Below are 12,166 nucleotides of genomic sequence, written 5' to 3' on the forward strand. Positions count from 1 at the left end.
AGAACGTTCCACTTAAACCTAGAGATGCAGGGTTCTCTGCTGTTTCTGGGAGCTGACACCACAATTTACATTAAACAAATGTTTTGAAAATTAGCTGTTCACGGTTCCAATTTCAGCTTCCCCTAGGGTTTAATGTTAGCCAAATACTGGTACAGTAAGCAGACTATGTGTTTTATTGTGTGGAAGAAAAACAGACCACCATAACAGACTTCCTGCTTTTGTAATCAAGGGAAAAGTTGAGTGGTTGAGTGATTATTGGCATATGGTTATTAGAAACACTAAGTTCCAAATATAGCTACTAGGAGCTAAAGACACCACCCCCCAATATTTCAAGTCCAAAAAGAAAGATGAATTCCTAGTGTTTAGTAAATCGGAAAGTTCAGAAAGTCACAGAACAAAAACTACTAGGGGAAGACTAGGGTAACGGGAACAAGATTCAACCCAGGTTTGCCAGCAGACACTGGCATCTGCGAGACCCATTGAAATATTAACAGTGAACGCATGAAAGACGGCAATGGCTCAGGACACAGCCAGAGCAAAGGCTAACCTGAGGACGTGGTCCTGCCCCTGCTGGTCCTCAGCACCAAGGGCCCTGCTCTGTAGGCAGCCAGGTCTCTGGGGCTCATTATCAAAAGATGATGGATTCAATATCTTCGTTGCCTTTTTAACATTTAAAAAGGGTTACATATGAACTTTCCCCCTGCCTACCCTTCCCTGCCCTCCTCCTAACTGCAAATGTTGAAAGGGAAAAATAAACCATCCAATCTGCTCATTTTATAGTTAGCAGGAATGAGCAGTGGAACATTCTGTAAAATCTCTGCCTGGCCTCAAGCCTCCTCTAGGACTTGTGAGCTAGGTGGAATGCAAGTGTCTGGAAATAACTTACAGGACACTCCTCAATACTGGATTTCTCTCTGAAAGAGCTGGGAGTGACTCTGGGCCTAGGGGTGGGTGGCATGTTGGCAAGAGAACTTTAGCTTTTGTGCATGCAAAGAAATACAGCCTCTTCCACCTCAACTGAAGAAAGTTCTACAAACAGTGTGGATGCGAGAAGGCTGGGGGTCACAGAAGATGCCCCTATATGCGGGGGCAGTGAGGGGCCAGTCTGAGGCACAGGCAGGCTCAAAGGAGAGGACGTGCTGACAGGACAGAAGGAGCTTTGTTCACCTGGCCACAGCTCCTTGAGCCTGTCCTGGGAAGGTGTCCTCACTGTCTCAGGTGAGAAGATTTGGTCTCATGTAGGAAGAACTTCCTGACACTGCATCATTAGATTTCACAGGGTATTTCCAGGGACTTCTAATTGAGAGAAGTCACCTTCTGCCAGGGGTAATTTCCTCCTGATCTGGCTGGAGGCCAGAAGGAGGACTCCTTAAGGGGTACTTGAGAGCAGGGCAGCCTCAAGATTCCATTTTATTAGAGACCAAGCTTTGGTTGTACTGTCTATTGTTTGTTTGAGACAACAGCTGACAGGTAGGACTCAGCAAGGAAGGAACAAAGAAAATGCATCCCAGTTGCCTTGTAGTCTCTGGCTCATGCTCAGACAGATGAGCACAGCAGTCACAGGCCTGGACCTCCGGAGGGTGCTCCTCCACACTGAGGATCATGACCTGGAGTCTGTTGGCCTTCCCCACCCAAGACGACAGTAGATGATGCTAATTAGAGGATTTCCAGCACCTAGGACTCGGCCAATCCAAGTTAGGTCCAGGAGGAAGCACCTGAGTAATACATCCATTTTCCTCCTTGTCAGAGGCAACTGTTCTGGAGCGAACTGTCTGGAGCGCCCTGGTAGAAGATATGCAGCCACAGCAACACAACGGGAGTTCTGCAACTGAGCATCCCAGCATGCAGGCAGGTGGCCACTGGACTAGACAGTGGCTGTCCCCTAGCACAGGGAAGTCCCCTTCCCACAGCTGTGTGCATCTTCCTGGAAGGGACAGTTTGGGAGTCCTTCCAGCTTAGAGCTATCCCTGAAAGCTCACTGTCCATCCCACTTGCCTGCAGGGGTTCTGTCCTCCACCTGGGTCCAGACTCTGGAAGGGCCTCCTGACTCTGGCTACTTTGTGTACTAGCCCCTCTGGAGTGTAATCAGCTCCTACATCTTCTTCCTTTAGTCCCTCATGAGTGCGATGAGCCCAAAGCGGGAAGGGGAGCCCTGGTAACTCTGTTTATTTGTACCCCATCCTATCCCACTTCATAGATCCCTGCCAAATCACGTACCTTGGATTTCCGGGCCCCTTTCTTGCCTCCTGCTTTTTTAGATACAGGCTTCTTCTGGGATGGAGACTTGGCCTTTTTGGCTGGGGGTGGTGTGATGATGGCTTCCAACTTTCCTTTGGATCCCCGCTTCTTCGCTAGCAACTCGGGGTGGATGTTGGGTAACACTCCCCCACTGGCTATGGTGACTCCTTTTAGCAGCTTTCAGGAAAACCAGAATAGTAGATAGTGAGCCAGATACCCTGCTTCTGACCGTCAAGAAGCCAGCCCTGCCCAGGACAGTCTTGCTTTGGTTGGTGCAGCTCCTTCCTCCATGGCATTTTCCATGAGGATGCTGTCAGGACTCAGGCTCATGGCTCAGGAATCCAGTTCCCAGAGTCCCTTACTTGAATGGAATTCAGATAATCTCTCTCCTTCAGGGAGAGCCAAATACGCTGTTTTATCCTACTTCCCCCAACACTCCCAATAAGGCCTTGGGGAAAAAACTGCCATGGGAGGCAGGGAATCTGCTAATTAATCCAAAATGCAGTCCACACTCAGCTATGTTTCTTGGGCAGTATGACCACCTCCTCAAGCATCAGTGGGGGATGGGTGGGAGAGCCCCATACCTGATTCAGCTCTTCATCATTGGCCACAGCCAGCAGGATGTGCCGGGGTGTGACCCGTCCCTTCTTGTTGTCTCTCGCTGCATTGCCAGCCAGCTCCAGAATCTCCGCTGTTGAGGAACAGAGATGAGCGTATGGTCATGTTAGAGGACCATGTGTCCCTGCCCCGGTTCCCCCATTCACAGTGCCAGGAATGGGCACAGGCAGCTGCTTCAGGAAGCAACTACCCTGAGGTGAGAATCTGTGGGCAGAATCACAGAGGTGCTGAATGGCAAAGCTGAGTGGGACCTAGGAGGCACCAGGTCCAATGCCCTTATTTGGGAGATGAAGGAACTGAAGCTAAGGGAGAAGTGACCAGCTGAAGATCACTCTGTGAGTGAGTGGGAGGGCTGAGATCTGACTCCTATTTCCCAGAAAGGTGCTTGAAATTAGCACTGCAGATGTCACCAGGCCAAACCCAAAGTCTTCAGTGTGGTGAGAGTGTACCATGCCTGCTTATAGGGTTTTGAAGACAGGATGGCTTATCGAGGAAGCCTGTTAAATCTTTGTTGATTACATCAATGCTGAATGCCTATACATCTGGATACAAAACTAGAAGGATGTGACTGGATTATTTACAAAGTCAATGCATAAATACATTTTTAAAAGTGGGAGGGGGGTGTTGGCGATTTAAAAAGGCTAAAAAGAGGGGGGTGTTGTCGATTTAAAAAGGCTAAAAAGACGTAACAGCCAAAAATAATGTCACTCCTTGATGAAATCCTGATTCTTTTAACAAAAGCTATGAAAATCATTTTGGAGACAACTGAAGAGATCTGAATGTGGACTGGGCATCAGACACTAGGGAATTATTAATTTTCTTAAGCGTGATAATGACATTGCCATTCTGTAGGGAGCATCCTTGTTCTTAGGAGATACATACTGAGGTATTTAGGGGTGAAGCATCTTGATGCCTACAACTTGCCCTCCATTCTGAAAAAGCTCTAAGGAATAAAGCAAGTTTGGCAAAATGTTAACAGTTGTTAAATCTAGGTATATAAGAATGTTCCTCTTTCAAGGAAATTCTGTCATTTGCAACAACATAGATAAACCTGGAGGACATTATGTTAAGTGAAATAAGCCAGGCACAGAAGGACAAATACAACATGAGCTCATTTCTATGTGGAATCAGGGACTGGGGATAGGGTCGGGGTGAATGTTAGTCAAAAGACAAAGTTTCAGTTAGGAGAAGTTTTAATGATCTACTGTGCAGAATGGTACCTATAATTAACAATATGTATATTTTAAAATTGCTAAAACAATAGACTTTAAAAGTTCTAACACAAGGAAATAAGTATGTAAGGTGATGAAATAAGAGTATTCTTGACATTCTGTATGTTTTAAATTTTTTTAAATAAAAAGTATGAGAGAAAAGAAAAACTAGAAGGGCTATGAGTGTAACCCATAGTTAGTAGTAAGTTAGAGTTGATTTACCTGCCATCTGGGCACAGTCTCACAAGACAAGACAGGTTTTCCACAGCACCAAAGATGGTGGGAATTAGGAAGTGTCCTTTGGCAAGACCTGGTTTTCTCCTTGGCATTACAGTGCTCTTGGTAACCTGTCAACCTCATCACCGTCTCCTTGTTTTCTTAGTGAGGCATACGAATAGACCCAGAATGGATGTTATACTCTCCACTTCTGCATTCACAGCACCTGGGGACCAAGGTCACACAGGCATCACAGGCACCTTTTTCACTTGGGCAAGATGGGCCCATCACTGCTGGGCGTTGGGACACTACCATGATCAATGATAGGGACGCTTCAGTGAAACTGCTGGGTGGCCAGCAGGGAATAGCCCTGTGGAGACGGATGAGTGAGAGTAGGAAATGTGAGCCCCTCCACCAGATTCTGCCCAATTCTGCCCATGTGGGATGTCATTCTAGGCTACCCTTTTGGGCCCAATTCAAGTCTGACCTCTTCCCAGTACCAAAGAATTTCTAATATTTAGTTATGTTGTAAACACTAGATTTCTCCAGCAACATCAGCACTTCAGAATCATTATGAATTAACTAGGAACAAAAATCTAGCTGTATAAAAATCATGTGTTAAAAATTTACAGTATGACACAAGCTGTATATAACACAGTATGATAAAAGAGGTACTAAGAGCTCAACCCAATGCAAAAAACCTGCTGTATGTGTGTAAAGCTGAAAAGTTGCTTGGCTATTCAAGGAAAGTCTCATATTAGCTTTGTGGGGGGCAGGGGTATAAGGGGATCAGTCACACTTGAAACAGCAGGTTTCCCCCTAAATCCAAGGCAGAATTCATTTGCTCGATGATCACCACACTGATGACATACAACTCTGTGCTTGGCGGGAGAGACCCAAGGCACCATGAGGCCCCTGTCTTCTCAGTGTTCCCAGGCCTGCAGGGCTGCACATGCCAATGATACAGAGAGTGATAAAGGGTGCCACAGGGTCCCTTACCTGGGCTTTATACATGTGAGAGCCACAAAAGCAAGGCAGGGTAGAAAGCAAGATAGCCAGTACTTACATGGACTCTGGTGGAGAGGGCTCACATTTCCCACTTTCACCCATCCATCTCCACAGGGCTATTCCCTTCCCTGTACCAGTGTCAGTGCAGTTTAGTTTACCAGTGGTGCAGGGAGATGGCCACCCAGCAGTTTCACTGAAGCTTCCCTATCATTGAGCATGGTAGTGTCCCAATGACCAGCAGCGATGGGCCCATCTTGGCCAAGTGAAAAAGGTGCCTGTGATGCCTATGTGACCTTGGGCCCCAGGTGCCATGAATGCAGAAATGCCTGCCTGGCCAGCCCAGCTAGGCCTTCATTCTCCTGTGTTCATGGAGAGGGAAGCACATCTCCAATGCCACTGTCCTGCTCATAGCCCAAGAGGAAGCCAAACCAAAAGTCTAAGCCCAACAAGAACCCAGAACCTGGGAGCAATGGGACAGGAAGGAGAGTCAGCCACGATGGGCCCTGGGCAGAATCTTCACAGCAGGAAGGCCTGAGAGGCATATCAGGTACCATGGAGCTATAGCCTACTTTGCTGGCTTCCTCTCCCTTCCTCAACCTTCCCCTTTCGAAGGCCACAGCAAAGTCTTGGGCCATCCGTATCGGCAGAGACGGAATATACAGGAGGAGGCTGATGGATTACAATCTTTTGAACATAATGTGCTAAGAATGCTTTATCTGCCCGCTCATTAAAAACAAAGAGGAAGGGAGGAAGGATGAGAATGCCCACAGTGGTGACCTGTTTTGCTAAGTCCTAAGCCCAACCCTTTGGCAAGAAAATCGTTTGAAGGTACAGTTTTTCAGGAAAGTAGAGGTGGCCTGTTTCCTCTTCCTGCCCAAAACATTAGAGGAAGGCCCTCCCTGAGAGAAGGCTCAGTGGCCGTTGGTGGTGGGGCAGGAGGGAGGGATGTGGTCTTTATTTTCTGTAGTGCTGCCTTCATTTTTTGTGTGTACAGGGAAAATTAGAATGATGGGTAAAAAAACCTGGAAGAGTGTGGTTGGGCCCCTGACTTGGGTGAGGGCAGGCAGTATGTAAATAAGAAAAGAAAGCAATGGAGTAGCCCAGAAATATGCTCACGGGGCTGAGAAACCTGAAGATACATTCTTCAAGAGCTAAAGGATATTCTCCCTGGCTTTGCAAGCTTTACCCCTTTATGCTCTTACTTTGTGACTGAAAGTTCAGTAGCTTCAGTTTCTCTACTAGGAAAACTTCAAGGACTATGCTTAGGTTTTGCTGATTCAACTGGGAATCAGGGATGCCACACTGGACCAACTAAAAGTGACAGTGAGTAGCAAGATGGATGAGGAGGAACAGAAAGGAGGAACATCTCAGCTCCCTGGAAAGAGCTGGGCAGAGATGTCATTCTGCTGCCTTCTTTACCAAGGAGCCCCCAAATCCAAGACTCTTCCTTTTTGCAAAACCCCAGCTCATCTTTGATTTGTACAAGCCAAAATTACTGCCTCCCCATACTCCTACCACCATAGAGTGGGCCCTCAGCGCTATGGGTAGGTAGGAGGGAGCTGTGTCAAGTAGAGATAACAAAGAGGGGCATAGATCCACCCTCCAGCTAGTTGAGCAAGAGCTTTACCTTCTGTTTACTCTTGGATTTTGTTTTCAGATGGATAGTTACCATAGTAACCCATCGTTAAAGGACACACAAGGCAGAGCACCTCAGAAACATACCTTTTATGAGAAGTGTGTTCAGTGCCCCACCCTCCCCTGTGCTGCAGCAGCAGAGGGTCCGGGCATTTCACCATGGCCAGGGAAGACAGAGGATGCCCAACTTAACAAAAGCAGTAGCCCAGAGCACACACTCATCCCTTGCCAAGCATCAGTAATATCCACCTTCTCATCCTTAGTCCAGGTTTAGAAAAAGTCATCATAAAGGGCTTTCCTGGCTAAGAAAGAGGGGCCTGCTGCAGAGAGAGAGTAGAGGTGCAAAATGCCAGCAATGCAACAAGATGGAATGGGTTCCATCTGCTCTCTAGGGCATGTTTGTGTTTGGAGGAGGAGAAGGAGAGAGAGAGAGGGTGACTGACTGCTGAGGAATTGCAGCGGGGCACACATCACCAAAGGAGATGTCCTGATGCAGGTTTTCTTCCCTGAAAGTGATCCTCTGCTTTGCAATAATATGGAGTCATGGAGGCCCCAAGATCAGGGCTGTACAGCAATTCATGCCTGCCCCCACTCCCCACGCACACTGGGGTGGCCCTCACATCCCCACCAGCAAGGAGGGCTTCTGACCAGGCTAGAACAGAGCCAACTTCAGCCTCTGCCTCAACCTGAATGGAGCCTATGCCTTCCCGCAAGGTGGGGAGAGGGGGGTGGAGATTATTGCTCTCAATTCATTTCATATTTTGGAAGGTTTTGTGTGTCTCTAAAAGCTTTGCCTGCGGCTGGCCTAAAAGAAAAGGGATTCTGAGAAAGAGAACCAGGAAAACACCAGATCTATGGACATAAATCCTTTTCTCCAGTTTCCAGAGCTCAGCCCTTGCATCCCCCCTTGGAGGGAATTTTCAGGAGCCACAGCCTGGACACTGTAACCAAAATAAATGGAATCCGTAAGAAACCACAGGAGGAAACTGAGAAAATAACAATTAGGAGAAGAAACAGAACCCCTTACCAAGTTTTTCGCCCCATCAAGCCAAGTCTTCTCAGCCAGTGACAGTCTAAGCTTTGTTACCAATGCCCAATACTAGACTGATTTGGGGACCCAAGGCACTTGGGGTCCACTCTGAAGAGGACTGTAAGTGTAGTAAAGTTCCCCAATTATAAATGGTGCAAAGGGAACAAGTTGAATGGTGAGCAAACTGGCCAGCTCATTAGCACTTCTAAGATTTTTGTTTTTCAAAACACCTAAGCCTCTGGCTCTCACTCCTGGCCAGGGCCAATCTCTGGCAACTAGTGAGTAGCTGGCACCATCATCTGTAGTGGCTTAGATGATGCAACCATATTCCCTCTCCTCAGAGCTGCAAGCCCTGCAGAGGCACCCTGGGCCAAACATTCCCAGCTTCATTGAACATGACTGTTTTAAGGCTGCTTGACAAAATTCCCACATCCTTGGATAACAGCATGGTTTGGCAGCTTTTCTGACTACAGACCAGCCGTCTCAACATGAATACCTTTGACAGGTCTACTTTCCAAGTTCACCCAGAGACCAAAGGCTTAGGGTCCTTTTTCTTTTTTCCAAATGTCTTGAACTAAACCATATCTGTTGTATTGAAGCATTTGTCTATCTTCCTTCAGCGAGATGAAGTCATGGTTTGCAGAATTAGACTCCTAACAGCTAACAGGTGATGTGTTGAGCCTGAGCCAAACTCTAAACACAGCCCTTGCAAATAGGAAAGAGTCAGGGGCTTCAACAGAGCTGTTTGAAGCTCTGTAAAACAGAGCTCATCTAACAAAAGAAATACTGAAAATAACAACCAGAAATCAAAGAAAAGCAAGTGTTCACGTAATCCCAAGGAGAAAACATGTTTGCTACAAAGCCAACAACATGACAAGGAATCTGTTTATTGTATTTCTTTTAATTCATCATCCTTCCATCAGCAGTCCTTTGAGTTCAGAACTGTTTTACACCATTCCGGAAGGCCTTAACCCAATCAACCCCAATCAGAAGGTGATTGCTAAGAGCTTCCTGCATTCTGACTACACCACAGCCTCCTCCAATTCCCTTGGTGGCCCCGAGTGTTTGCAGCCACATCCCAGAATCCACTGCCCCCATCCCACCTTTTCAGGAGTTAAGTGTCGGGGTCTAAAGCCTGCAGAGCCATCAGTTTGGAACTCTGGGCCACAGCAAAGCTCTTTATCTACTTGTCCCAGGGGCCTCAGAAGAACCAGAATTCCCTAGAGAAAATAAAATCTACAGCAGTGACGTGAAAGTAGTATTCCAAAGACAGTTCTGAGTCTGACACAAACTCATCTACTGTCGTTAAGCCCACTGCAGACTCCTCTGAAAAGTCCAGGAGCCAGGGGTCTCAGAGACAGCCTCTAGTCCAGTCTTCTGCCTTCCCACAAAATCTCCCAATAAGAGAGAAATGCAGCTTAATTTGGGAATCTGTAAAGTAAGTTCTACTGGCTGGCACTTTCAGCCCTATTTCAAAGTAAAAAAATTAATTTTACATCATACATAACAAAAGGGAGCTATGATTCTTAACAAACATTACCTTAATCTAACCCATCAACCCAACTCAATGCCGAATATCTTCCTTGTCAGGAAAGTTTTCCTCTGCCTTCCTCACGCCTGGTACTGTTTCAGCTACCCCCTCTGCCTGCAGTGGAGAGCAGCAACCACAAATGGCACTGTGGTGAGAGCTTGGGGTCTGCTGTCAGACCTTTGGGGTTTGGATCCCAGCTCCTTCAATTATCTGTAAGACGTGGTCAAGTGCATCTAAGCCTCAGTTTCCTATTCCATACAGGGGGAGTGATAGCTGAGGTTACCTCTAGGCTTATGAGATTAATAAGTTACCAAGTAAAATGTTTAGTACGCTCAGTAAATGCAAGCTACTATTGTGAAGGCTACAACTGCACTATAAAAAAGTGCAACAAGCTTAACAAGAGAAAACTGTACTTCCTTTGCCTCGGTTTCCTCTATCTATAACCGGATGACTTGGATGGGGGGATGTGTGCCAAAAGGAGGAAAAAAGCGACAGAAAACCTGGTGTTTCCTCTGCCAATAGTTTACTCTTTGCTGTTATGCTTAACAGTTAACATATGTTTGAAAAATGCACTTGAACTTGATTAACCTCGGTGCTGCCAGACCTGCCTTGATGGAACACAGCAACCCAGGGCGCCCCCACAGGCATCTCTACCTTGGGATGAAGTCTGGAACTTTTGCCTGACCCCAGCAGAGCATGCAGAGCCAGCGGCTCAGGTAGAAGAAGTCAAGGCCCTGGGAAGGGGAAGGTGCCTGGGGAGGCCCTGAGAAACTTGTTCTACTGCAAGGCCTGGCTGGCAGCTGGGCAGGACCCTCTGACCCACCAATCACTTGCTGTCAAGGACTCTCAATTAAGTTACAAGGAAATGGTTAATATGTATGTTTGTTTTGATAGGGAAAACCACAGCCATTTGTTCTTAATTCATCTCAGGAAGGGGTGAACAATCAGCGATGTCTGCTGAAATGAAATGATTTGAAGAGTATAATGTAAAGAGGAAACTCATTTAAGGAGCCCTGTCATGGTACCATTTCCCAGATGGACTCAAAGGGAAAAAGCAAGGAGCAGAACAGTGAGTTTCGTGGGCTGCACTGTGTGCGGGGAGGAGGCAACGTCTGCCATCGAGCTACACATGTTCATCAAGACAGGAGCAGCTTTGGTCACTGGGAGCAGAATCAGGAACTTGGTCAAAGGGGGACGTTTTGCTCTACTCCCATTTGTGCTGTTTGAATTTATCTTCTGCATATTCTCCCTTCAAAATGAAAAGAATTATAATGCTGGATAGATGAGAAGCTGCAGGCACTTCTGCTATTTGCTGCCCCAGCTGACCTTTGGTACTACACGTCACAAGCACCCTTACCCTCAGACACTCTGTCCCAGCCTGCTTAATCCTCCTTCTCCCCAGAAAAGGTTCTGGGAATGTGAAGACTTTCTAGGTTCTTCTTCATGGCTGTTTTTAGAGCAGTGTCAGTATGTCATAGAAAGGGAGGCTCCCAAGAGTGACTACAGCTCCTGGGGTCTTTACCAACCCCGCCTCTGTGCTGTCTTCCCATGTAGATTCCTCATGCCTAGGGCTGCTTGTCTAAGGATTTGCCTAAGCTCTGACACTTAGGATTCCATCTCCCCCTTCACTAAGGGGACAATAAAAGGACATTGGCCAAAAAGTTTCCCACTCTCCAGCCCTCCTCAGCGCCACTGAGTGACACAAGCTCCCCATACCTGACTGGGCACTGTCCTCTCCAAGGCCTGCTGTGGCTCCTCAGGGCAGCTCTCTGCCCAGTACCTCACTTGCTCTGCCGCTGCTACAGCAGCAGCTCCAACACAGACCAGATCGCCCCTTCCCTGCAGGCCAGCACATGTCACTCCAGGGGCCTTCACCTTCCCGTCTGCATGCTCTAGACTTTCCTCATCCCTGTCCAGGACTGCCTGTCCTTCAAGGCCCATCTTGCAGGACCCCTGTCCTCCCTGCCCATACGAGACCACAAGAATGTCTCTGGCAAATCACCCATGACTGTTGCAGAGTCTGTCCCCTCAGGCTGTGTCTTCATCAAGCCAGCCTTGGGGACTGGGCATTTACCAGTCTTCCTGAGGTGTCTGCTGGCTGCTTCAAGACAAAGGAAATGGCAAGTGGATGAAGTGCTCTGGGGTTCAATTCCCTCTGACTGCTATGGTCTCTGTGCTGTGTGACTTTGGAGAAGTTATTTAAACTCTGAGCCAATTTGCTCCTAAGCAAGATAGCTGGTTTGAAGATTCAACAGTTACCAAATGCAAAGCATTTAATCAGTGCCTAGCATACAGTCACCATTCAACGTACGGCAGATGTTTTAACTGCTTCACATTTACCTAGAACTCAGAGCACTTCCCCCCATGTCCCTAAAACTAATATTACAAGCTACAGTTAGAATATGAACTGGAGACTGCTGGGGCCTGGGGTGGGAGTGAAAGGGCAAGAAAAACAATGCTACTCAAGTCAAGTACCCTCATTTTCTGAATTAATAGCAGATATTGACTTTTAGCAGTCAATATCCAGATTTATAGAGGCAATATAAATGTGAACCAAAAACTACCTCAGCTACCAGTTACCACAAGAAGCATCAATCAGGATATCAACAGCAAGGGAAACCAACACATTAGCCATTTCCAGAGGCCCTGAGTTTGTTTTCACATGGCTCCCACAGCTCT

General features: G+C 47.2%; 1 protein-coding gene across 5 annotated transcripts in view; it reads right to left on the bottom strand.

Annotated features, from left to right (window-relative positions):
• LOC105706810 (core histone macro-H2A.1) overlaps positions 1–12,166 on the bottom strand; it is a 65,585-nt gene that overhangs the window by 33,299 nt on the left and 20,120 nt on the right. For all 5 annotated transcript variants that reach the window (XM_021664972.2, XM_012437583.2, XM_012437647.2 and 2 more), the window contains exons 3-4: positions 2,823–2,929; positions 2,218–2,415 (exon numbers count right to left, since the gene is read on the bottom strand). In XM_021664972.2, the coding sequence (XP_021520647.1) occupies positions 2,218–2,415; positions 2,823–2,929 (305 nt within the window). The remainder of the gene's footprint in view (positions 1–2,217; positions 2,416–2,822; positions 2,930–12,166) is intronic.

The sequence above is a fragment of the Aotus nancymaae genome, unplaced genomic scaffold, assembly GCF_030222135.1.
Source record: "Aotus nancymaae isolate 86718 unplaced genomic scaffold, 86718_ANA_hifiasm-v0.15.2.pri h1tg000064l_1, whole genome shotgun sequence".
Classification (NCBI taxonomy): domain Eukaryota; kingdom Metazoa; phylum Chordata; class Mammalia; order Primates; family Aotidae; genus Aotus; species Aotus nancymaae.